This window comes from Urocitellus parryii, chromosome 8 (genome assembly GCF_045843805.1).
Source record: "Urocitellus parryii isolate mUroPar1 chromosome 8, mUroPar1.hap1, whole genome shotgun sequence".
Classification (NCBI taxonomy): Eukaryota; Metazoa; Chordata; class Mammalia; order Rodentia; family Sciuridae; genus Urocitellus; species Urocitellus parryii.
In genome coordinates this window covers 104334495-104362264 of record NC_135538.1, presented here as the reverse complement: position 1 = coordinate 104362264, position 27770 = coordinate 104334495, and the positions used below count along the sequence as shown (strand labels likewise).

Below are 27770 nucleotides of genomic sequence, written 5' to 3'. Positions count from 1 at the left end.
CACACATATATGTATGTATATACTCCCTATGTTATATATCATTATATTAAATAATTAATTATTCTATAATACATATTTTATTATATAAAAATCTACATTTTTCTACATATTTTTAAATTTATTTTTAGTTGTTGATGGACCTTTAATTTTATTAATTTATTTATATGTGGTGCTGAGAATAGAACCCAATGCCTCACATATGCTAGGCAAGTGTTCTACCACTGAGCCACAACCTCAGCCCTACATATGGTTTTCTAGAGAGAAAGCAACTAAAAACAGAGCAAAGTGTAAAATGTAAAAAAAAAAAAAAAAAAAAAAAGACAATATGGGCAGAGGTATACAGGTATTCTTTTTACTAGTCTTACAACTTTCCATAAGGTTGCAATTAGAGAAGAACTGAAGCTTTCTTCAGCTAGCACAGAGTTATTATTCAAGTCTGCATAGGCCCTATCCCAGGTAAGACACTGGCCTCAGTCTGATTTCCACTTGGCTTTAGATCATTCACACCAGTCAGAGCAAGGGAGACAAAAAGAGTTGTGTGTATGGATGGATTTTTTTTAACTTTCTCTGACTTTTTTATTATAAAAGCAGCATGCTCATTATAGAAAATGTAAGAAAAGTGCAGAAAACTAATAAAGAAGAAAAATCCACCATATAAATCCACAATGCTAGAAAAAAATTGTCATTTTGGCATGTTTCCTTTCAATCTTTAAAGTTTTAAGAGAACTGGTATTATGTTATATAAAGAATGTAGCCTGGTGGGGTTTTTTCTCTCTTAACTTAATATAGCATTTTCCTACAACATACGTAAAAACAAAAGCTTCATTAAATCTTCAATTTCAACACAATATTCTATTATTTAGATAGTCCATAATTTCCTAAGTATTTGCCTGAAATTGGTCCTTTGGTTATTTCCAATGTTTATTATACATAATATTGAGTTAAAGATTAAAATTTTTGTACTGGCACTGACGGGGAAGAGGGGAAGTATTTACCTTTATGATAGTTTCACTAATATAGAATTGCTGGGTCAAATGGCATAACACTTTTAAGATGAAGTAGAAAAGGCCAAATCACTTTTTTAGATATCTAGGGACACACCTTTATTCTTTTAGGGGAAAAGTAACACCTGAATGGGATTACCAAAACTGGGCTAGAATTTCCTTTAGGATTTAAAGAAAGGGAAGTTGCCACAGTCCAGCTGGGCAAATAACCGGGAGGTGACAAGCAACTTGAAGGTTCAAGCGGGAACTACTTTATTACGGAGCAGCAGGAGCATGTATACCTAACTGATTACACACAGCTTGACTCAATTAACATCATCTAGATACAGCAGTCAGCCAATAAGGAATCCTCATCATCTTAATGGCTCTCACAGGCATTGCTTCACAAACCACTCCTCCTGGCAAACTGCCAGGTGCCATCTTGACTTGATTTGCATCCCCAACAGGAAGTTATAGCCATAGTCAGAAAACTGCAATCTTCAGGTTCAATTTGGCTCTGGGACAAGCTCTATAAGCTGCATTTTGCCCTCCAAAGAGGAAAGACTAAAATGTTCCATCCTATATCTACATACACCAACTACTAGAAAAGGGATATAGAGCCCAACCCAGTGTGAGCATCTGTCATCCAAGAGCCCATCCTATCCTTCTGATGAAAATGGGGTCCTAAAATTTAAGTGTGTGTGTGTGGGGGGGGGGGATTGTACATGAGGAAAGCAATTGGAATTGAAAAGTAAGATTCAGATTCAAACCTTACAAGTTGGGTTTTGTTTCTTTTTTAGCAGCCCAATGACATCAGAAGAGAAAAGGCTCCAAAAGTCAGGAGATGTGCCGTCTCGTCCCATCTGTCCTGAACAAACAACTAGCCTGTTGTTTTGAGTCAAATCTCCCTGGACTACATTTCCTTCTTTATTAAATGACAAGTCAAACAAGGTCCTCTCAACTCTCAATTGATTCTGCAACACTCTCCTGTTTTAAAGGTGCTGGAGGAAATGGCAGAGAAGTTATTCTCTCTGAATGCTTTTTTTTCTGGTGAGATGGTTAGAATCATCTGCCATAACACAACTAGATCAAGTAACACTTGGTGTACCAAAGGAGGTTCCACAAACTTTGTATTTCCCATTCCTATAAAAAAAAAAAAAATGACCTGAGGGAAAGACAGGGAGATCTGTAAGAAAGGAGAAAAAAAGAAGGCTCACCATGGCCATTGCAGTAGTAGATCCACTTCTCTCGGTTCTGAGTTGGAGTCATGGATTTCTTCAGCGCCGCCTTTTCCACAATGGCGCTGGGATCCTGCCTGGGCCCCTTTTTCAGAGTCCTGGAGCTTTTCCGGATACTGCATACTACTATCACCACAAGCACCAGCAGCAGGAAAAGCACAATCATCCAGGGCAAGTGCTCATTGATGTCAAAATGCTTGTGCAGGTTCTGTCTGGGATGGCCCCTCTTGGGGCCCTTGATGGGTGTGCTGGACTTTTCGCCCCCGGTGGCCTCCATAGATGGCAGCAGCTTGAGGATGTGTCGGTGGTGGGGGCCTTGCTGGTGGCTGACTATCTGGAGGCTTGGGAGGGTCTTGTTCACGCCTTCCTCCCCACTGGCTGAGCTTGTGTTGTCAGGGACTGTCCCTTCTTGGATGCTACTCAGTACCTTTGGTCTAACAGAGGCAGAAGAGTTGGATTCTGTTGAGGTCATGCCTAGAAAAAAAGAGTAAGGAGCAGGGAAGAGCTTTTCCATATTTGGGGATCTATATATTCCCTCCTCTCCCTGGCCAGATAATCAAAGAGAAGAACTTTGAAGCTTAAGAATAAATTATGTTTCACATTTTCATAAAGGCCTTTTATGAAAAGCACCTTTATTTAGAAGGTAAAATCTGAATAGCTAAACTCATTTCTTGCACAAAAAGCAAGAGCACACTCAGGGATCCACTCCATCTGAGTGTCACATCTTGAGTGGAGAGATGTGTGTTCAATGCTCCAGTCAACTCTAAATTGTTTTGATTATTCAGAAAACTAGTTCAAATTTAATCTCTTTGTTCATACTCCTCCTTTCTTTAGACTCTTTCATGATGCAATGATGAGCATATTACTAAGATAAAGAACAGAGATCAAATACAAATCCAAGTCTGATTAAGTGGAAAATTTGGTGGAACAGGTCAGTGAATAAAATAGAGCAGAACTTTTTTAGCACCTGTTATTAAACAAGATTGGGGCTGACATGAGTGGACTTCCTTCAGAGAAGCTTCCACAAGTAGTTTCATTAAGCAGTGTGAGAAATGGGAATTTTGAAGCCCCACGGACAAAACTTGGCCTTGTGTCATTCCCTGAGAAAGTCTGGAGTGGCCATTCAAACTCTTTGTGTCTGTTTCTTTATTTCAAAACGGCAGATATAAAAAGGTTCTCCCGATAGTGTTATGGTGAAGGCCAAATATCTTTACACAAGGGAGTTGCTGGGATGCACAGCTCAAGTTGGTTATCATCTCATAAAAATTAAATTCCATCAAAAAGAATTAAAAATAAAGGCTAACTCCATATTCTGCCAGAGGTTCAAATGGAATCTCAGGAAGACTGGGATATTTGATGAGGGGCACAAAGTTAAGATCATTGAAAAAAACACTAAGTTATTCTTTTCTAGTTATCTTCAATCTGTGGTATATTTGCTTGTCTTCTGAAGCTTCTAACTTTCCTTTACATTCTTTGCCCTACCTTAGATTCATTGGTTCCTTCCAGATGTAATGGCAATTTCTCCCTTTCTCTCTGTCTTTCCTTCTAGTGGTGTTCACCCAGGGTTATTCCATGTTAGAACACAATCCAGAAGGAACCTTAAACACTTAAATCACTCACTTAGCAAGTTTGAAACTGAGACCTGAAGAGGTTAAGTGACTTACATGAGGTCATATGCTGTCCTTATTTCTCTAGGTTCTTATTTTTCTAGCTTGATGTGACCTAGTTTTAGATATTTGATCTCTCCTAATAGAAAAAGTTTAAATGTTTCTAACAACTCAAAAGAAGCCAGATTTAATTAGCCACAAAATGAAGGGCTCTTCTCCAAGGGATGACTTTGGAATACACAAAATGGAGAACACATCCTTGGTATAAGCCCCCTCATGGTACCTCCAGTGGGCTCAAAGTTTTCCTCAAAGAAATAATCCATGAGGTTAAATTACCTTTGGGAACATAAGTGGAAGAAGGGACTTCATGGGATTCCATGTGCTCAGGGCTTGAAAAGATGGCTGTGCCAGGGGAAGGCGGGGCCGTGCTGGAGGCCAGGTGTGTGCCACAGACGTTGTCTGTCTCCTTGGTCCCCGGCTTGATCACCACCAGGTTCTGACTCAGACAGTCTGTGTATGTTTTGCATTTCATCACACTAGAAGGCACATCAGAGAAGGTACCCCGAGGGCACTGCTTACACCGCACGTCCTCGTTCTCTGTCCCTTTCTTCCGCACACCCCAGCCCACAGGACACACTGTATGGGGTGCGCAGGTACCATTAGACTGGAACGTGCCAGGTGGGCAAGTGCATTCTCGGTCAGTCAAGGCAGCACAAGGTAATGTCTCAACCATTGGCCGTGGGCATGGCTGACTACAGTCATGGCATCTCTCTATGCCATTTTCATGCCTGGTAAAGGTCCCTGGAGGGCAACTGCTGCAAACTCGCAGGCTTGTGTTGGTACAATGCTCGGAGACATAGGTTCCTGCTGGACACTTGTCACAGGTTAGCACCTGGCCAGTTGCACGGTCAACATGGCGGTATGTGCCAATGAGACTTGGGGCCTTCGGTTCTGGCTGAGCCGAAGTGGTGCTAAGGAATCCAAGCTGAAAGAAATAAAAGGGGAAGGGAAAGGAACAAAAACCAAGAAGGTGTTAAATAGGATAAGAGGAGAAGAAAGGACCAGCAATCCCAACACCACTGCCATCATTCTTGATAAAGGTCTGACCAATGCCACATGCACTTGACACAATAGCCTCAAAATGGTAGGAAGAGGGAAACGAAGACTTGAACTGCACATTAGTGCCTGATTTACTAGCTATGAGGCTTTGGTTCAGCTGACCTTTGCCTCAGCTTCCCATTTCCATCTGTAAAATGAAGCTGATAATACTTCTCAAATTGATTATAAAAATCAACTGAGCCGGGTGCAGTTGCACATGACTGTTGTCCTTTCAGATCAGGAGGCTGAGGCAGGAGGATCGTGAGTTCAAAGCCAGCCTCAGCAATGGAGAGGCACTAAGCAACTCAGTGAGACCCTGTCTCTAAATAAAATACAAAATAGAGCTGGGGATGTAGCTCAGTGGATGAGTGTCCCTGAACCCTAATACCCGCTCCCCCAGCAAAATATCAATTAAGAATAGGAATATGAAAGCACTCTGTGGATAGTATTTTAAAATGGTATATATGGGCTAGGGATGCAGCTCAGTACCATAAACTAATAATGATAATAATAATGATGATGGTGGTCCTATATAGAAGTAAAAAATCCTAAATGTAAGAAGAAAATAAGTGAATAGTTGTCTTCCTTTCCCTGACCCAGATGTTAAGCTGTCATTCCTCAATATCAAAACAAAGCAACTGAGAACCAAGATGGCATGCATTCAAGCTACCACTTTCCTAGCACCATATTGCATGGTCAGGGTTAACCTGTAGACCTGGCATGATTTTTTTTTTTCAAAGGCTTCTTCTAAATGAAGTTAAACTTCCTCTTTTTTCAAAACAGAGGCAGGCCCTTGGCATTCCTGGTAATGTGCTTTAAATAACAGAGTTGATGCTTTTATATTCACACCCTGTTTATACAGCCTCTGAAGCCTGCAGCTGCTAGGTCATGGGCCTGCAGCCACGAAGACCCGGCAAGAGGGACTCAATAGACATTTCTATTTCTTTCATAGAACAGAAACTTCACTCAGCAAAAAGGATTTTAGGCTAGCTTCAAGATGAAAACTCTAGGGGAAAGCAAATTATTTTTGTGGTAGTAAATCCCAAGGTCCTTTGAGAAGTGAAGGAGTAAGAATAGAAAGCTTTTCTGCAGTAATGAAGATTGAGAGGTTCCAGCAGTTCTCACTGTCCTCTATGAAATGGAGAAAGTTAGTAAGAAAACAATAGCTGCCTCAAACTACCAACTACCTGCCCAGGCAAATTCACGCTAAATTTACCACTGTACCAGTAACTAAGAGAATAAACCTAGATTTTTTTCAAAGTGATTAGAGTTCCTGTCTTAGCATCTTGACGCTTCATCCAAGGTTCAGTTCCTCCCCTGCCCCAGAATTTAACCATCTGAACCAAAATTATTTCCCTTAAATTCTCTTATCCCAAACAAACCTCCAGTTAAGTGACAACAAACACTTTTTGGCTTATAATATTCAAGATTTTCTTTAATCTGAGACCAAAAGAAAAAAAAAAGTTTAATTTCATCTTCTTAAGCTTAACTTGATGATAAATTCTGTGATGTCTTCCCTTTTTTCACTTCTGGCTTTACCTTTCCTTTTCTCGCCTCTTCTACTTAGAAAATCAGCTCTAGCCACCCTCTTCTGAGCACAGCAGATGCACTAGGTAGAGGGAATTGTCCTGTGGAGGCCAAGTTCATTTGGCAGGTATACCAAGAACAAGATTAGTTCCAATCACCCCAAAACTGAAGATGAGGTCAAAGAGATTTCCAGGGTCTCTGCTACTTGGAGCTCTTTATTATGTAACATCAACATGCAAAAGCAGTTTTTTTTTTTTTTTTTTTTTTTTTTTTTATATAGCCACAGCATCCTGGAAAGTTTGAAAGATTTTTAAGGTAACCAAAATGAAAGCAGGCAACAGAATCTGAATCCTGGCCTGGGAGTGGTGGTCAGGGATGAACACTCTGATGTGCAGTGTGACCTAAGTCTGCCTCCCTTCCTCTGTGGAAGGCTGGGCAGTCAGCCACACAAACACACCAGGAGGGTGGCTTTGCAGATCAAGCACAGGTCATAAAATGGCACTGTCTATGAATATGCATGGGATTGGGTATAGACATCTGATATGGTTTAGATAGATATAAGGTATCCCCCTAAAGTTCATATGAGACAATGCAAGAAAGTTTAGAAGTGAAATGATCTGGTTATGAGAGTTTTAACCTAATCAGTACATTAATCCCAATAGAAATTACTGGGTAGTAACATAGGCAGGTAGGGTATAGCTGGAAGAGGTAGATCATTGGGGAGGGCCTGCTTTTGGATATATATATATATTTAATTCCTGGCAAGTAGAATGTTCTCTCTCTCTCTCCCCCCCGCCCTCTCCCTCCCTCCTCTCCCCCCCTCCTTCCTGGTTCTAACTGGAGAGTTTCTTTCCTCTACCACATACTTCTCCCATGATGTTCTGCCTCACCTCAGGCCCTGAGGAATGGAGTCAGCTATCTATGGACTAAGACCTCTGAAACTGAGAGGCCCAAAAGAAACTTTTCATCTATAAAATTGTTCTTATTAGATCTTTTGGTCAGAGCATCAAAAAAGCTCACTAAAACAACTTCCTACAGCTGTATATATCTCCCCCAGAGTATGCTTTTCTAAATTTGAAATAGAGGATGGTAGGTTCTCCATCAGACCCCTGACTACTGAATTACCAGGTCTCCCTAGCATTACACAAAATCTTCCTCCAAACCCCACTGCACCTATACTCTTGCCCATGCTTTGAGTGGACTTATCAGTTCTTGAGTCTGAAAATGGACCTTTAAATTACCTCATGCTAAAGGTTTTGATTCCAACTCCAAAAACCAGCTGACACAGAACAGATGCTTTCACAGTCTTGCCTGGGCTAAACAATAGAAGTGAAATTTGTGTAAAAACGGGACTGTACGAATTTACTGGACAAATATTTCTTGAAGACTCACTATGTATGTGCAAGGCACCATGCCATGGGTTGAAAACAGAATTTTGAGAACTCTATCTCAAGTGAGATTCACAAAAGCTACAAAACCAGTAATCAGCCAGAACCAAGATTGTTGTAGAGAAGGAAAAATACAGAGTTCTGTGGGAGGGCATTGATAGGCACTTCCTAGCTCAGAAAAGTTAAATGTTTTGAAGAAGCTTTCAAGGATGGAGAAGCAGAAATTAACTACAGGGGAAAAGGCAGGGAGAGGTGGAGGGTATCAGGCAGAGGAAATTTCAGAGCAAAAGTGTGAAGGATAAAGAAGCTCAGAGCAGGAACTAAAATGCTAAGGCTCTACCTCAAGATGCATCAGAGTGGCCACAGCTAAAGTTGAAGAGACTCCAAATCTTTATCTTAGCTTGAAATGCAATGACAAATGATTTTGTGTTTATATTGGGGGGGAGGTGTAATCACATTTGTGAATAAAAAGTATCTGGTTGCAAAGTGGAAGGTGACAGTGGAGGTGGACAAGAAAGTGCACCTAGGAGGTGAGAGCCTACATGAAAGTTGGTGGTGACTGGGACTAGCATGGCAGCCATGGAAACAGGGAGAAAGTAATAGATTTGAGGGCTTCGATTGGCTGGATTTGCTCAGTGGTTACTATGGAGGGGAAAGAGGAAGAAAGAGACATGGCTTTCAAACTGGACCCAAAAGAGCACTGGACGAGACAAAGCACATAAGACTCCTCTTGGACCAAGAAGGAGTAAGAGGTAGGTTCCATGACTGTCTACCTCTGCCTCTAACAGAGCAGCTCCACTTTACCAATTTGCTAATGAGTAGTATTCCAAATGAAGAATTCATTTGAAAGAGAGTTAATTCCTAAAATGATTCTGAAAAGATCTCTTTTAATTCTAAAGTCAAAAGCTAAATGCATCTATACTTCAAAGATGGAGGAGCCACACCAAGGAAGTGATGGCAACCTCTCCTTTATCTTTACAGAGACAGATGGCACCTAAGAGAAGTTATTATAGTGAGATCTCTTAGACTACTGCTAAGACTCCTGATCTACTAGCTTTTCCCACTAGCCTGCTGGCAATCCCTTGGCTTCTAAGAAAATTAAACATAGGAAAAATCATTCCTAGAAAGGATCCTGCAGGTGAAGTAATGGGTAGTGAGGATGAGGTGGATCAATTTTTAAAAACAACATTTAAAGCTGGGTGTGGTGATGCACACCTGTAATCCCAGCAGCTCTGGAGGCTGAGGCAAGGAGGGTCACAAGTTCAAGGTCAGCCTCAGCAGTGTAAAGAGGCCCTAAGTAACTTAGGAAAACCCCATCTCAAAATAAAAAAAATAATAATAAAATTAAAAGGCCTTGGTTGTAGCTCAGTGAGAAAGCACCCTAGGTCCAATCCCCATTTTTTTTTAATTATATTTAAGGTGCTGAGGCTTAAATGTGTGTGTGTGTGTGTGTGTGTGTGTGTGTGTATAAGCTTAAGGATGGTCTCCATATAATGTCAAAACAAATTTAGATGATACCTAAAGCTAATGCAAAGGAAAACAGGAGACATAGTCATTGAAAAATGGAGAGTGGGGGCCAGAAAACCCAAGGCTGGGTCCAACCTAATCAAGATCCTTAATTCTCACATTGGTGCACAGGTAGATATACTAGAACAGAGGTTCTTCACCAAAGCCTCAGGCCTCAAATGCCGCAACAAAACTACCTGGGAAGCTTTAAAAAGAAAAAAAGGAAAAAAAAAAAAAAAAAAAGAGTTCACATCCCTAGTCTCATACTCTCAGATCACTGTGAGCCTGTAATGAGACCAAGAATTTGTTTGTTTCAGCTGTGGTTTGTTTTGCTCTCCTAATCATTTTGAAACTCAACTATGTTTTAGACCCCAGAACTAATCCAGGACCCCTTTGGCTCTAATCTTCTCTGATTAAAAGACATAATTTGGACATAGCCTAATCCCATCTCTGTCAGAGTGACTGCTTCCAGATTCTTAACCAACCTGGCACTTTTAATTATTTTAATGTTGTTCTTTATTGGTATTTTTATAACAAATATAAACATTCTTGCATTAATTCTAACAATTAGAAAATATACAGTAAAACATTTAACTCTCTGCTCAAATCCACTCAAATCCCCAGAGAAACCCACACTTAATTTTGGTGCATATATTTCCAGACCCTTTTCTGAGTATCTACACCTAACACATATGGACATATTTTAAGTTCGCTGTTGCTGTTGCTTTAGGTTACTTCGTTTTTTATCTAAAAGGGAGGAGCTGTATGTACTGTGTGGTGATATGTCTTTATTCAATTTCTAATACTGCATGAAATCTGCACATCCAAATGGTAGACTATTTCATTCTAAGGCCAGACCTCTTCATCTGTAATGAGTATGCCTTAATTTAGAGATTCTTCCACCTGAGCCCACAGAGATCGCCTTCTTGTAAACGCATACATTTTCCTATCTTCTATAAGTCCCTCTAACCCACCCAGTTTCTTCCCCCCCCCGCCCCAGATTCCAATGGCAGATGCAACCATACTGTTCAATTGGTTGAGAATTGCTTTCTTCCAGATCAAAAGAAGTTTCAATACAACCAATAACTTGAAACCTCTCTCTCCATTCTCTCTTTCCTATTAATTAGTAAGAATTTATCATATATGTATTTCCAGACCATGTGTGGACTAAATCAGGGGTAAAAAGAATATCTGGGCAAAGATTTAGAAAAGATTTATATTTTTTTCCAACCTCTGTCTTAAAATCAGCAGGATGTTGGTTTACTTACTTATTAGCAGGTTTGCACTAGGCTGCATTCAACTCTAACCCTCTATGTTGTGATTATTTATGTCAAGTTCCACCCTCTTTGTGAAGCCTTTAGACACCCAAATTCCACACACTCCTAAACACCCAGATTCCAAGGAGATGAGCAAACTCTTCATCACATTTCCTGTTTCTGTTCACCATATTGGTGCCTAATTACATATTGTCTTGTAATGGTCACTGATGGCCCCATAAGTGTATGTACTTATCTTCCCATAATGATTATAAGCAGCTCAAGGCCAGGGACAACCATGTCAACTGCATTTCCTTGCTTGCTCAACCACTTCCATAATGAAGATGGCGGAAATAATAAGCAAAGCATCCTCTGAGCCAGGGGCCAGCAAACTAATTCCAACAAGCCAATTATTCTAATAAACAAGTTTAATGGAATCCGGATACTCATCTAGGTATCGCCTATGGCTACTTTCACGCTGTGTGGGAGAGCTGGGTAGTTGCAACAGAGACCATAATGGCCCACAAACTCAAAAGATTTAGCATCTGGTCCTTTATAGCAAAGGTCTCCCAATACCTGCACTGTGCAGTCAAAATAAATGTCAAAAATACAGAGATGAAAAGTTCACAGGAACCCTCAGACCTCCTCTGAGAGCCTAACAATGAATGCCGGGGTTATGCTCTTCCTTTCTGTACCACCCGCTCCAACTCCCACACCAAATCGGATCCTCATACCGAGCTTAAAATTCTCACTGGCTTCCCACATGACTTCAGATGGAATGCAAAATCATTAACAGAGTCGGGACCCCTCTGGAATGCTATCCCTGCCTGCCCCTCCCCAGTGGAAAACAAGTTTCACAACCTCCCCCACCCCCTTTTTTTCTCTTTAAGACTACCAGAATTTTCTACATTCACATTTATGGGTTTAGTTTGTCTTCCCTTGTGAACCACAAGATGCATGAGGACAAGGATGAGGCTAATTTTACACATGGGTCCTATCCAAGCCCCAGAAGACCTGATTCATAGTCTACTTGACCAGGTTTGTTGTCTAAATGAATTTGTAGACCATGAATAACTAGAAACAGCAGATGAAAAGGTGAGGGATGGTTACCAAAGATAAGCAAGTGTATAAAAACAAGTGTGAGAAACCCCCAAAGTCTCTGCAGGGTAGTCACATAACATAAGAGAGTAGCCTAGAACCCCGTCAGTGTGAAGACAAATAGTTCACTTCACCTCCAAAGACACCAAGGGCATCACGTTTAAACAGAACCACTGCTGGCTTACAAGAATTACCTCTACATGGTATTTAAGACGAAAAGCTAATGTACTGAAGAGTTAAAACATTTCCCTCTCATTTTTTAAAAGAAGATTATACTAACTTGATGCTTAGAATTATAAGCAGTGTAATGAGATTATTCTCCAAAGTTAGCTAAGCTCCTTCCTAGTTGAAACTTCAGAACACCTATTTCAAAAACAATAATGAAGGAAGGAGGCAAATATCATATACTATCCCAAGCCATACATGATGTAGGAATACATAAATATTGCATAATAAGAAGGTAAAAAGCAGAACAAAACAAATCCCCAAACAGGGAAGAAGTCTCTGTAAATAAGCAAGTGTAAAGGCTTCCAGAATCTCATTGCTTACCCTGGTGACCCAAACCACACCCGTGCTCTTTCACTTACACTCCAGGGCACAGGGATGGGCCTGACTGAAGACAAGAAGCACCCGGATGCACGGGCACACGCCAGAATGTTGATGCCTACTCACTCTTTAACAATACTTATTCTGTGATCTCATCTTTCAAACAAACAAAACTTCCTTGAAGCTTTTGATTACGACATATGTATATGGTTCTTCCCCCTATCAAATACTAATAATATTTTAATGGGAAATGAGCAAACTCAAGACAGTGATAAACTTTCACTATTCATAATAGATGAGCAAGGAGATTGCCTGGGAGATTGCTGTAGAATATTTTTCAATGCTGCATAAAGCTAGTATTTTTAAGAGGAAAGTCAGCTACTGTGGAGATTATAAGGCAACCAAGTTATTCCTGTGATGGTGGCTATAAAACATACTAACAGATGACCAAAAGGCAAAGGCCAAATTTGAGGTTATGGCTCAGGGGTAGAACACTTGCTGGAATGTGTGAGGCACTGGGCTCGATCCTCAGCGCTACATAAAAATAAATAAATAAAATTTAAAAACATGGCATCCATCTACAACTAAAAAAAAAAATTATTAAAAAAAAAAGGCAAAGGCCAGGCAGAGCCGGATACTCTCAAAATTTCTGGCAACTTTACCTTAAACATCATATTAAATCAGTAATATCAAGACACAGTCTACTTGGAATTCTCCATATTTGAAGGGAGAAAAAGAAAATATGGTAAGGAATGCTTTGAGGACAAAGCTTTCACAAATCACAGGCAGAACAGTCCCCAGTTATGTTATATAAACTTGGTCAGCTCTCACATTTCCTACTATCCTCTCGGGTTAAAAAAAAAAAAAAAAAAAAAAAAGGCTTTGGTTGCCAGGGCAAAAGCAAGGACTGCTTTTAAAGCTGGTGAATATAGAGAATGCCATGGTTAGAATGTGCTGACTATAGGACCAGAGGGAGGTAAGCTCAGGGGACACTGGGAAAGGAAAAACACAGGCAAGACTAAGCCCCATGCTGCTTTCCCAGAATCTGCAATGCAGAAGAGCATGTATACCCTGTGCTCAGTCACTGGACCACACCCCCTTGTCTCCCTCCATCACCATAGCTATTTCTAAGACCTCTACCACATAGAGATGCCAAGAGCAGGCTGCCCACTTCCTTAGTCACTAAGTGGTAAGCGAGTTGACATCACATACAGGACAGTCGGCATGGACAAGGGGATGCTACTCCATACTCACCAAGGATTTATAGAAAAGCATATAAACCCAGGCAAAACCAACTTTTCCAGCCAGCGTGGCAACTCCAGCATGAATGTATAAGAAAAAAAACTCTTTTAGCCTACAGTGCACCTGGAGTCCAGCTCTACTAGGAACTGGTTGAGTGTGATAATGGAATATAAAAACATATTTTTTTTAATGGTTGTTGGCACACAGCTCCTAAACCCTTGAAATATTTAAAGTGATAAGAGTGTTTTTGCGTGCTAATGAGATGATTGGTGACTGGACACCACTAGACAGCTTCAGGATGGGGTGTAGCCACCAAAAAACTGAGGCATAATTATAGAATTGGTACTTTCAGCTCCTCCCTCCCACCCACCCCCACCTCTGTGGAGGAGCAAGGGGCTAAAGGTTGAGTTGAACAGCAGTGGCTAATGATGTCATCAATCACACCTACATACTGAAGCCTCCATAAAACACCAAAAGAACAGGGTTCAGAGAGCTTCCAGATAGCTGAATACATGCCTGGAGGGTGGCACACCCAGGGCACTGGGCTCCCCGGCCTTTCCTACATGCCTTGCCCAATGTAGCTCTTCTATCTGACTGTTCATCTGTATCATCTGTAATATCATTTATTAATAAGCCAGTAAATATAAGTAAAGTGTTTCCCTGAACTTTAGGAGCCCATCCTGGCAATTAATTGAACCCAAAGAGGGGGTCATAGGAATCCTGATTTATAACTGATCCGTCAGAGGCACAGATCATAACTTGAAACTTCCTGATGGCATCTGAGTTTGGGGCCAGTCATGTGGGACTGAGCCCTCAACCTGTGGGATTTGATGTTGTCTCCAAGTAGAGGGTATCAGAATTAACACTACCCAAGTGACACCATCTCCAGCTGGTGTGACTAGAGAATATGGTGTCTGGTGGGAGAGCAGGAAAAACACTCTAGCCTTTTTTTTCTATCCTTAATAATGAGTAACCCTGGCAAATGGCTCAACTTCTGTGTCTCCACTTCTTTGATAGTAAAATGGAAGTAAGAATAATATTTCCTCTTCAAAGACTGTTTTGAGAATCAGAATCATATATGTTGGTCATTTTAATTATCAATCTCACCAATTTATTATCTTACTATATTTGAGCTTCCCTTAGAATTCGACAATCTTTTAACACATCCCAATTAAGATAACAAATGTTCGATTCCTCAGAAGTGTATCAAAAACTCCAGATTTTAAAAAGCTGCAATCCTGATACACACCCTCCTGAATTATGGAGCATACAACAGAACAAAAAATACAGGATTCATGGCAACAATTTAAAAAGAGAAACAAGGGACAATTTTCAAAACAGATTTAAAATTAAATAGTGGTAAATAGCAAATGAGAAAGCACAAGAGATGAGGAGAATTTATTATTAATAAGTACACTTTAGAAAACTAGAGTAGCAATTAAAGAGGCATTTCCCAGGGTGAGTTTCCCTGATCCAGTCCTCTAAGATTTTATGGTTTACAAAAAAAAAGTGAGCAAACTCTAGCACTCACCTGCTTTTGTACAAACTACAAGAATGGTTTTTACATTCTGAATATTTGTGGGGGTGGGGGACAAAAGAAAAATAATATTCAGGGATGTATAAAATGACATGAAATTCAAATTTCAGTGTCCATAAATATTTATCAGAACGCTGCCATGCCCATTCTTCGAGGTATTGCACACGGTTTCTTCTTCCACATAAAGGCAGAATTAATTGGTAATTACTAAGAGAACATATGCTCCCCCTCCAAATCAAAAATACATTTGATCTAGCACTTTACAGATAATTTACCCATACCTGGTCTGAAGTTGAAGCAATGTTTCTTTTACAACCTTCTCTTGGAAAAACACAATTAATCTCAACCTATTATTGGCTCCAGCAGGCTCTGCAGAAGAGCTGACTGAAATGGGGAATTAGAGGAGCCCTGCCCTTCTCAAATGTATTTGCCCATACAATCTTTTATGCAAAGAACTTGCATGAACAACCTGTAGAACACAGTGAGCTAATTCTTCATCACAAATAGGACACCAAGGTCCAGAAAAGTTAACAAAACCAACCTTTAGGAGATAAAATTATAGAACCTTCAACAGATAAATAAACAAAGAAAATGTGGTATGTTTACACAATGCAATATTACTCAGCCTTAAAGAAAAATGAAATTATGTCATTTGCAGGTAAATGAATGGAACTGGAGAACATCATGCTAAGCAAAATAAGCCAATCCCCAAAAACCAAAGGACGAATGTTTTCTCTGATATGCAGATTACAATTAACAATAAGGGGGAGAGGGCCTAGGGAATGAAAGGAGGGGAGGGATATGGTGATAGGAAGGAGAATAGAATGAACTGGACATTATTACCCTATGTGCATATATTATTACATGACCTGTGCAATTCTACATCATGTACAACCAGAAGAATAAGAAGTTATACTCTATTTATGTATGATGTGTCAAAATGCATTCTACTGTCATGTATAACTAATTAGAACAATTTTTTTAAATAAAAAAGTTAAAATTGTAAAATTCAGCTGAGCTTGGTGGTGCATGCCTGTAAATCCAGCCACTCAGGAGGCTGAGGCAGGAGGATCACGAGTTCAAAGTCAGACTCAGCAATTTAGTGAGGCCCTAAGCAACTCAGCAAGACCCTGTCTCTAAATAAAATACAAAAAAGGGCTGGGGATATGGCTCAGTGGTTAAGTATCCCTGGGGTCAATCCTTGGTGTGTGTGTGTGTATATATATATATATATATATATATATATATATATATATATATATATATATATAAAATTCAAAGTTATCAAATAGTTTATCTCATCTGTTAAGCGATCCGTTTTGACTAATAAAACAAAATGAACTCTAACAGCAACAAAAATATTCTTATACATACAAAAGAAACTCGATTTAATAGTATAAACTTAAATGTTCATATTACTAATTATAATAATATCAAAAGTTCAGGGGGCTGGGGTTGTGGCTCAAGGGTAGAGTACTCGCCTAGCATGTGGGTTCAATCCTCAGCAGGACATATAAATAAAGGTATTATGTGCAACTACAACTAAAAAATAAATAAATATTTAAAAAAATAATAATATTAAAAGTTCAATGTAAAAATACATTTCATACACAGCTAATAAAACTTATAATCAAAAATATATAAAGAATTAATATAAATGAGACTAACATAACTATAATCAATAGTTGAGACAAAGAACTACATGAGTAATTACCAAGGTAATCATAATACAGATAAATTTGTGACATCCATGAACTAGCAACTACCAAAAGGCAATCTGCACAACCAAATACCTTGCATTTCGTGTGTTAAAGGCACATAAATAAATTAAAACTCCACTGCTGGCAGGTCATGGGTAGAAAACACATTTATGGGTGACTGGTAGCACTCTGAATTAATTGTCATCCTGAAGACAATCTGGCAATATGCAGTGAAAGTCATAAAACTGCTCATTTGTCTCCTCTGACCCAGCAAGTCCACTTTGAGGAATACACTGTGGGGAAACAACTCAAAAGGAAAAAGAGTAATTGGTTTGTCCAGAGACAACTTCATTAGTGCTGCTTGGTGGAAGAACAGCAGCAATGCACACACCTAACAGCAGGGAAGGCCCAACATACCAACCAGGCTGGTGAGGCTCTTTAAAAATGCTGAACATGAAGGCCTGAGCTGTCAATCACATGCACCTAAAACTTCATACATATAAACTTCCATCCACTCCTCTTCCAGCCTGCCCTTCCCACCAGAGACACTCAACATAGGAACCTGGGAGTAGACCTTGATAATCCCTTTATCTTAAATCCACCTGGTCCCCCCTACCTCACCATAGGTAAACTCTCTGATATCTTCAGAAGTCCTGTATGATCTGGAACCCTCCTGCCTCTTCCACTTGAATCCAAGTCCCCATTGACTGAGCACACTAATCACAATGACTTTCCTTCCCTTCCCTGACCATGTGGGCTCCTTCCTGTGTTTGGACGGTTCTATATGTTGTTCCCTCCCACTGGCATGCTCTTCCTCCTGCTCTATGAATGGTTGCTTCTCATTAAACATCACCCCTTCTATGAACTCCAAGAGGAGAAGACTGTGGATAAGTTTTCACAATCATATACCCAGATTCTAGTCATGCCTGACCATTAACAGATGTTCCATAAATTTTATTAAATAAATGAAAAATACAAATGTATCTCTGTAAGAGAACAACAACAACAACAAAAAAAAAAAGCTACATACAGAAAAGCAGAACACAAGCAAATACATACACACTGGTTTCAACCATACATAAATGTTGTCAAGGATGAGAACTGAATAGGTAGGACACAAAGACAATTTGTATCCACTAGGTTCTTTGAGTTTACCAACTTAAGTTAAATGTTCTTTCTTAATAACTCAAGTATTCTTGAGTTGAAGCTCAAAGTATTGAGGGTTAGCCCAAGCTCCAACTACCCTTAAGTTGTCTAGAATGAGCAAAGAGTTAATGTAAAGCAAGATCTTTCTGGAAATCATCCAACAATCATTTATTGCGTAACTACTATGTGTTAGGACATTGAGCCAGAAACACAAAGATGATTAGCACATTGTCCATGTTCTTAGAAACTGGTGGAAGAACAACATTGGCCCCTGAACATGAGGAAAAGACACACAAACTTTGCCCATTCTATAATTTTTCCTGAACCAGTATTATGGTTTGGATCTGGAAAGTTTCTCAAAGGCTCATGTGTTACAGGCGTGGTCCCCAATGCAGCAATATTCAGAAGTGGAGCCTTTGGGAAATGATTAGATCAGAAGGGTTCTAATCAATGGATTGATACATTGATGGGTTCACAACTGATACCATTATTTGGAGGAAATAAAACTTTTAGGAGTGGAACCTAGTTAGAGGAAATAGGTCACTGGGAGCGTGCCCTGGAAAGGTATCTCCTCATCCTGACCTCTCTTTCTCTCTGCTTCCTGTCCACTATGTGCTAAGCAACCTTGCTCCACAACATCCTCCTTATCATGATGTCCTGCCTCACTTCAGGCCCATAGAGTGGGGCCAAATTACTATGGACCAGAAGTTCTGAAACTGTGAGCCAAAATAAGTCTTTCCTTCTTTAAACTTTCTCAGGCATTTTGTCACAGTGACAGAAAACTAATACACATACACACACACACACACACACACACAAAAAAAAAAACAGGTACACAAGATTTAAATCCAAGAGGAAAGACTATGGACTTCTAGACATAAAAAAGGAGCTTGAGTTGGATGATAAACAATAAAATTATTCTGGGAACCTGTTACCATTTGCCTCCCCAACCCTCCTACCTCTCCTACTTTTCATTAAGTACAGCTGGCCATATCTAGAAGAAATTAGATAATGTTCTTGTCACAAAAGTTCTTCAGGAGACCAGAATTCCAACTCCTTTTCCAGGACCAGCAATTAAACAACTTCCTCTCACCTTTTGCCTCTCCCTGATGGACTCAATCCCTACAATCTACAAAGAGATATATTTGAAAGAGGATGCTACCAGTAAGTGTGATCAACTGCACACACCCAACATTGGTGGATCCATTCAAATCCCCGAGTTAAACCAGTTTCTAAGAGACCTAAAATAAAGTGAACAAAGGAAATATTAATAACAGATGGTACAAGCCAATGCACTTACCCTATACAAATAATTAAGCTGACAGCAAGAAAAAAAAAATCTCCTAAAAAGCCCTCAAGTACATAGGAAAAGTGAGTTGAAACTACATTGCTAAGCAGAACCCATGTCACGCTGTTACTCACTAAGCAAATATTTTTCAAAGAGACCCAAGTTGCAGGAAAGCAAAGCATTCATTCCCTATTTATAACATTTCAATTTGCAGGAGTAGCTTTCCATCTTAACCATGGCACCACTGCCCGTCAGAGTCACACCATAGGAAAATGCTTGCCAGTGGTTCCACACCCTCCCCCTTCAATCCACACACAGGTTACTCTTACTACTAGTTTTGGCTAAACTTCCAAGCACCATCATGGAGCAGAGCTGCTCATCAGAGCATGCTCAACTTTCTGGTAAAATCATTCCTGTGAGGGAAACGAACAGAAAACAAAATTCTAGTGAATTCAAGTGGCCTGGCCCCTACCTGCAATTTGGCAGAAAGAGCAGTGTGTTATGAAGCCACACTGACCTAGATTTAAATCCTCTCTCCAGCACTTGCCAACAGCGGGAACAAGAACCCTGTTAAACCTCACTCCCTTATCTGTAAAATGGGGTTAATGCTACTACCTTGAGGACTTGTGTAATTTACTGAGATGGTTTGTAGAAGGTACTCAACAGCAATGATAAGCACTCAGTAAATGAAGACTAGTGCCATCCATATCAATGATTAACATTAATAGGCATTTTCTTGTCCCTTTCCTCAGAAGCCTTATTGAATTCAACTGCTTTTATTTGATTCCAGGACTCATGGACCTGCTCCCCACCTCTCTTCGAAATCCATTAAGCTCATGTTCCTTTTCCCAAAACAGACAGATGTGCAAATGGTGCCAAACAACAGAGCCACCAAGAAGTTCTGGCAGCGAGGGAGAAAATGGAAAATTATATAAATATTAGATAACAAAGACTTGCTATGACTTAGCTTAAAACCCTCTCCTTTTGTTTTTATTTCTTTGTTGTTTGTTTGTTTAGAAGAGTCTTAGGTATAATTTTCTAATATTCTAAAGAGAAAATGAAACTACCTAGTGCAACACCCTGATGACCCACCCATGTCCTGTCCAGCCCCACACCTGCCTGAGACTCCTCTGTATACAGTATTCCCATCACTGCAAATATCTGTCCTCTCCAAAGCCAGGACACTGATAAGAAAACCTTACTGGTGACCTTTAGTGACCCTTAAGAATGTCAGGTCACTACTGCTTTGGATCAAATATCAGTGATATGTGGATCTAAACATCAGTGAGCTGTAGGTCCTGCCTATGCTCATTGACACCTTCTGGGTTCCTCTCAGGTTGTACCTTCTGCCTGAGTTCAGTTCGTCTCAGCTTCAGGCTAGAAATAGCAGGTGGTAGGAAAGCCAGGTGGCAGCAGACAAGCCAATTTAAGATTCCTGTTGATTTTTTGGTATTTGACAAATTTAAACACTGGAGAAAGGCCAGGATTCATTTATGATCACACCCTTTATTCCTAAAGAACCAAAGCTCGCCAACTGCTACTGCATCAGCCACAAAGTTCAGTTTCCTGCTGACACTAAAGGGGAATTCGATTTGGGGAACCAAGCTGAGTCCTGTTATGGCTTTGCTTTGGTTGTCATTCTGTCAACTAGACAGGTCTACATCTAATGGTCCAGACTAAGTCTGCCCAAATGATCTTTAGACATGTGACCAAAGCTCAGAGATAATCTTGGCTCCTCTTTTCACAGAAGAGAAGCACCTGAGGTTGCCAAGAAGTTGCTGGTGACCTGGCATCACCGCAATTTGCCAGGCCCGTTTGGGGGAAGAAGGCCAGAAGAGAATTAGCGCTTACTGGAAAATAGGCATAGCTGTTTATGCAAGGAAAAGTCACTTGATTCATACTGGTCCCTGAATAGTCTGATGATGCATTTGACCATTTCCCGTCACAAAAGAAAAAAAAATTAATAAACTTTACTTAAGCCAATTATTGTTTACATGTTTTATAAAGCTCCTGCTGAGCAAGCACAAAATTAATGGAGCTTCCAAAGAGACTTTACCTTTCATCTTGGAGGATGGAGTCAAGTGCAATGTTAAAGTGTGAGGAATCCACATTGTGACTTATAAAACAGATGCACATGGACTACTCACCAGGGCCAGCAGAGAAGCTCACAATACCTTGCTCCTACGCAACAAAGACACACCTGGAGAAAGTCACTCTCTACAGTTTATCCCAGAAAATATCGCATTCACTGTGCTTCCCATACCCAACTTGATAAACTTTGACCAAATTTAGCTATGCTAAAATATGTGATGTCAGCAGTTGGTGGAACTCTGCCTATTTGGTTTAGTTTAATTTTTTTTTTCCTCTTTAATTAACATAATATACATTTCATTATGAGATTTTTGTTGTTGTTGTTGTTTTGTTGCTTTTTTGCTGAGGTGTGGGGAATTACCAGGAGTTAAATCCAGGGGTGCTTAACCACTAAGCCACAACCCCAGCCCTTTTTTATATTTCTATTTTGAGACAGGTTCTTGCTAAATTGCTTACAGCCTCACTAAATTTCAGGTGATAGCTTTGAATTTGCAATTTTCCTGCCTCAGCCTCCTGAGCCACTGAAGGCATGTACAACCATACCCAGCTTGTTTGTCTTCTTGAGGAATTTGTTTGTTCATGTAGTTTATATACACTGGAGGATGGTTTGCTTATTTTGGACTAGACTGAGGCAGATTTAAACATATATATGCCTTTGGGAAGTTCAGATGAGAATGCTTGAACCTATTCTATACATTTTGGCTACAGGCATGATTCATGGAAAAGTCAGAATCCTTCATTCCAATACAAGTTCTGGGATGCCCATTTCTCCCAATTCCTGACTTCCTGTAAGTCACTTTCCCTACTGAGGTTGACTGTGTTAACCTCAAATTGGAGATGCTGTCTTTCTCTGCTTTTCAGACTAATAGCCAAAGTTACTTCAGGTAACTTCAAATTTTAACAGCAATCATATTTTGTGTATTACCCTGAGTCTAAGACATTATCCACCAGTTCCAGATAAGCAAATGAGACCCAACAGCACTACTGAGGATCACAGATGTTTTGCAGATCATACAAGTTGTACCTTTGTGGCAAGACACAAATATCAGTTCATTTCTGGATTTCCACTTCCTAGGTGGGTGTCTCATTCAGAAAGGGTGTGCAATGTAGGCTTGTTTGTTAACATGGGGTCTCACTAAGCAAATAGTGAGACCCTTTCTTATGGGGAAAAAAAGAAACAACTCATGATGTCAGGTGTGGTAGCACACACCTGTAAACCCAGAGACTCAGGAGGCTGGGGCAGAAGGATTACAAGTTCAAGGCCAGGCCTGGCATTTGAACGAGACCCTCAGCAACTTAGCAAAATCCTTTCTCAAATTTAGAAAATACAGTAAAAGACTGAGTATGTAGCTCAGGGGCAAAGTGCCTCTGGGTTTAATACCCAGTACCAAAAGAAAAGAGGGGGGGGGGAAGGAAGTGTCATAAAAATAATGACAATAACAAAGACTGTCACACCAAAAGGGAGTTATTTGACCATTAAAAACTATAATCAATATTTAATCAAACCACCCCACATCCTCCAGTAGTGGGTGTGGAGTGGTACCTCACAATGTTTCCCTTGGGTACCTGGTATCTATCATTTTGATTCGTCCAAAATTCCCAAAGAATAAATAAATTCCACAGGACAACGTAATGAGACCATTATTTCACATATTAAGTTTGTCCTGGGCTGGGGTTGTGGCTCAGTGGTAGAGTGCTTGCCTAGCATGTGTAAGACCCTGGGTTCAAGTCTCAGCAGAAAGAAAAAGAAAGAAAGAAAGAAAGAAAGAAAGAAAGAAAGAAAGAAAGAAAGGAAGGAAGGAAGGAAGGAAGGAAGGAAGGAAGGAAGGAAGGAAGGAAGGAAGGAAGAAAATAAAGGTCCATCAACAACTAAAAAATATTTTTTAATTAAAAAAAAATTCTTATCCTGAGGAGTGGGGCATGTAAAGTGGCGATGGAAAGGATAAAAGATTTCTTCCTCACCCTGGATGAGTGCTATAATATAGTCCCTGATGATTCCTAAAGAAGAAAATTCAATAATCATCCCCCAGGATGACAGGGTCAAACTCCCACTATTCCATAAGTTTAAGCAAAGTCTTTTTATTATAGTTAGCACCAGAACAAGGAATCATGTGTTGGTTATCACTTTGAGATTGCCTCTAAATCCCATTATAAATTTCACTGATATTCTCTGGTCTTACCAATCCAGTGTATGAATTTGGGTAAGCAGAGTTTATTGATTAAAGCAAAGGAGCTGGACCCTTTCTTCGTTAGTTAAGACCCTACTCTTTGACTACATTGAGACCTTCCTTTAAGCACCTATCTCATGCTAAAAGGTCAAATAAATGAATATTGCATAACACAATTACAATTCAGTGAGTGAGTGGACTCTTTGAGGACTATTATACTCAGATGTATCAGAAGCACTCGGCAAACATGTGGTAGGTTACAGTAGTGGGTCTAAGGCCTTAAAGAGGGAAATCCAGTAACAGATCTAACTACCAGTATTAGGGTAGATGTTTCCATGGACATCCTGCATTTCTATGTCCAGTCTATCAACCCAGATTCAGTGCCCCAAGAACTTCCTTTCCTGCTAAACACACTTGTTTCAAGGATACAAACCTGGGTTGTGCCATTATTATAAATGGGCAGAAAAGAGTCTCTGTAGGGAGACTGGGACTTGCCTCATTATAAATGCTAACAGCAACAAACTTTTCTTTAGTTTCTCCCTTCCCCTTAAAATACACACACACAAGGAACCAGAGTGTCTGTAGGATGAATTCCCAGGCCATAGCAACAGCAGTGCCCTGGGATCTAAGCAGGTTTTGGCTGGCCAGTCAGCAAGCTCTTTGGGGGAAGGAGACAGCAAGCTTGTTTTTCCCTTACACAATATTGCCATGAAAATAGCCTCTTTTTTGTTGTTGTTTTTGTTTTTGTTAGGTTTTTAGCTAACAACCTCCATCCTCTATGCAGGGATGAAAGAATGGAAAACTTACGTTGGCTTAAAGGTATGATTTCATCCATTTCTTCCATTTAATTCACTCCTTCACCCAATATTAGAAACAAGGGGCAGGGACTTTCAGAGAAGTTATAAGTGTTGGGTCAAGAATGTTTTCAGGCTTTGGTCAGACAAGTGCTAGAGGACTATGCAGAGGGCACACCCCAGGTGTGGATGCAGTTTGGGTGCTGAAGGAGCCTGCATCACCCTGCAGGGTCACCTGCCTAACCACAGGTAAACGAAAAATGGTGAAGACTGGAGGAAATAAATCTTCCTTTATGTAGATCTCTTTTCCCCTCCCCCCCTCCACCAACCTGGTGCCAGCATGCTGGCTGGCTTCGCGCGGGTATGCTTTGAAGGCGCCTGAGAGTGAAGGTTTTTGTTTTATTTTTTGTTTGTTTGTTTTATTCAGAAACAGACCCTCCCGAGCCAAGTGGGAGGAGAGAAGAAAGATGGTATGAGGGATGGAGAAAGGGGCGGCCTGTGCCCTGCAACGGAATGCACCCAGCGGAAGCACCCAGAGGTCTCCAGAATCCGACGCGCACCGGTACCACTCTCCCACTGCAGTAGCATCCCGACATGACACTGCAGCTGCAACAAAGCGGCTAGCCGTGGGTGCCCTATACTGCAGCTCCGGCCCCACACCATGCGAGAAGGAGCAGCGGCGGAAGGGTTGCGGGGACGTCGGAGTGAGGGTAGATGTAGAGGGTGAGAGGTAGGCCAAGTAGGGAAAAAAGCCCTGAAATGCGCAGGAAGCCGGGCGGCCACCTCTAGCGCCTCCTCCAGCGCAACCAGACAGCAAGGAAAACAATTCGCCTTCATTCCCAAACCCTAGCTGAGCCCAGAGCCCAAATGACCTACTAGGAGCCCTAAGCTATGTTGGCTTCCCTTGCAACCCTTCCACCCCAGCTAGTTCGACCCAGCATCTCCTGCATTAGCAGCCGGGGGACCCGCCCCGTTCCCAGAGAGCGGCTCCTTGTGCTCCGCGCAGCCGCCACCCACGGTACCCCCGAGCGCTCACCAGGAGAAGGGAGCCCACGATCATCGTGGCTCCAATTCCGCCGGCGATGCGGCTGCAAGAGGCGAGGGCGGTGCTGCTGCTCGCGGAGGTCCCCATGGCTGAGCCGGGGGCTCGTAGGGACGCCCGGGGCTCGTGGCCCCACGGCAGCTGGAATCGGCGGCTGCTACTGTCCAGCGCCGCATCCACCGCCGCCTCCCGGGCCGGGAGCCCATCTACCTCCAACACCCCATGTGCACTGCGGCAGCCGGGCAGCCGGACAGGGGAGGGAGGTGGCAAGGGAGCTCTGGAGGCGCTCAGCACCTGCCGAGCGGCGCGGCCGCCCGGGCTGGGAGAAACAGCCGCGGCTGCAGCCTGCGCCTCCCGGCGCTCTCCTCAGACAGCGGCTGCGGAGAACCAGGGAGGAGGGCTGGCCCAGAGAGAGCAAAGGGACAACTTCCCATAGCGAAGCCTCCAGCCACTACCAAACACCCTCCTCCGCTGCCCAGACCCGCCGGCAAGGGACTGAGTCGGGTGGCGGTTGAGCACGGGGACACACGTGGTGGCGCCGAAGGGGCGGGGAACCGGCCCTTTGTGATGTCACCCGGGAGGAGGTCGGGCTCTTTGTGCGGTCGGAAAAGGAAAGGCGTTCCAGGTACAGCCGGGAGGGAGATGGCGCCCCTTGGCGTTCGCTGAAGAAATCGCATTTGCTTGTGGAGCCAGGGGACGCCCTGCGAAGTCATGCACATCTCTGATCTAACTTCTTTTTTTCTAACATAATTCTAAGTAAACTATTTCTCCAGCCCAGAGCTTTCTATTGTTTTTGACATAGTGATTTAAAACAGCCAATGACCATACAGTAGATCCACTGCAAGACAAAGAGACTGGTGTGATGGTTCTCAAACTGCTGTGCTTTGGGACCTGGGGGAGAGTTTAAAATATTTATGGGTTGATTCCTGGATAATCAATATCTCCAGAGATTCTGACTTAATTGGAACAGGATGTGGCCTGGCCTAGGCATTGAGATTTTTTTTTTAAGTTCCCCCAAGTGATTTTAATATCAGGTAATATTTGGGCTAAGGAATGCCATTAAGGAAATCCAAACCCAGAATTCCAGACCCTGAGTGATTAGTATTGGGTCTGGGATGGTCTTCCACAGCATCAAACTCATTGAAATTTGTGGACAGATGCATTTTCCTAGTTAAAGGATTTACATTTTTCAATCAGATTACCACAGAGATAAGAAACATTCTCCACACCACCCACCCTCCCAAAAGAATGTGTTAAGTTTTTCAGCTGAGTTCCAAAAACCTTGGTTGGATATAGTTATATAAAAGGAAGGTAGCATTCTGCTTCATTAGTAAAAACAACTAGAGTATTCTCTTGAATGGATGGCATCTTCCACATTCTGAATGTGAGAGAAGACCTTGTTTCACCTGGGGGAATGGTGTCCTGACTGTGGACACCATTTCTAGTATGGGTCAGCCATCATCTGCACACTGACAGCATCCAGCTGCTGTATGGCAAGGAGAACACTAGATTGAAATGACCCATTCTGCCCTCTGATCCACACAACTCAGTTGTGAGCTTTATGATACTGGACTCATTCTAGCTTTCCTGGCCCCTCTTCCTTCAAAATAAATATATTTTGATTATCTTCTTCAAGACCCAACTCCCAATGATCCTGAAGGTAATATACTAAGACAGGAGTCTTCTTATAGGTTAGTGTGTTGTCGTCCCTTGATTCTTCATTCTATGCATACTCTGGAAGAAGCTAAAACCTAATACAGGGATTAATTCCAATCTAGTCTTTAAACATCTGTCACTAACGAAAATGATTGTCCATATTGAAAGGGAAAAAAACCACATAATATATGAGCTCGGTGAAATTCAAAGAAATTCTGGAAAATATCTCACCAAAAAATAGAGTTTTCGAGGGAGAGTAATATTTGGACTTGAAACTCTTGTTTCCAGAAGATCAAGGAGTAAGAGCAATTTTCTATGTCTCCATGTGTGACAGCATCAATAATGTCTTCAAAAATTCAAAGGACTGTTTACTACTATCAAGATTTTTTTTAAGTATTCAAAGGGAGTAGGGTTAGGAGCAGTTTTTAGTTAGTCCATTTAACTTCCCATATCCAAGCTTAAATTTCTCAAGGTAATATCAGGTTGACTTTCCCCATAGAGTTGGGTAAGTCTGAGTTTAGAGTTTGGGTTACCAGGTAAGTATGAGGCATCCTTTCTTAATTATTCATCTTCTTAACGCCCAAAACATATTTTTAAAGATTTCTTTTTTACTTGTAGATAGACATTATAACTTTATATTTTGTTTATTTTTTTAATGTGGTACTGAGGATCGAACCCAGTGTCTCACACATGCTAAGCAAGCACTCTACCAATGCACCACAACCCAGCCCAAAACATTTTTACTTCTGTTTGCATCACTTTCAGATTTCATTACTTTTAATGTGACATTGATCACAACAAGCAGAATTTTAATATGCAATTTGAGAGATAAAAACCGCTACTCAATCCTGTTTACTTC

General features: G+C 41.1%; 1 protein-coding gene across 1 annotated transcript in view; it reads right to left on the bottom strand.

Annotated features, from left to right (window-relative positions):
- Tnfrsf21 (TNF receptor superfamily member 21) overlaps nucleotides 1-25742 on the bottom strand; it is a 68802-nt gene extending 43060 nt beyond the window's left edge. Inside the window, exons 1-3 of the mRNA XM_026394477.2 lie at nucleotides 25250-25742; nucleotides 4165-4813; nucleotides 2201-2695 (exon numbers count right to left, since the gene is read on the bottom strand). Of these exons, the coding sequence (XP_026250262.1) occupies nucleotides 2201-2695; nucleotides 4165-4813; nucleotides 25250-25345 (1240 nt within the window). The 5' untranslated portion in view covers nucleotides 25346-25742. The remainder of the gene's footprint in view (nucleotides 1-2200; nucleotides 2696-4164; nucleotides 4814-25249) is intronic.
- Between the last annotated feature and the right edge of the window lie 2028 nt (nucleotides 25743-27770).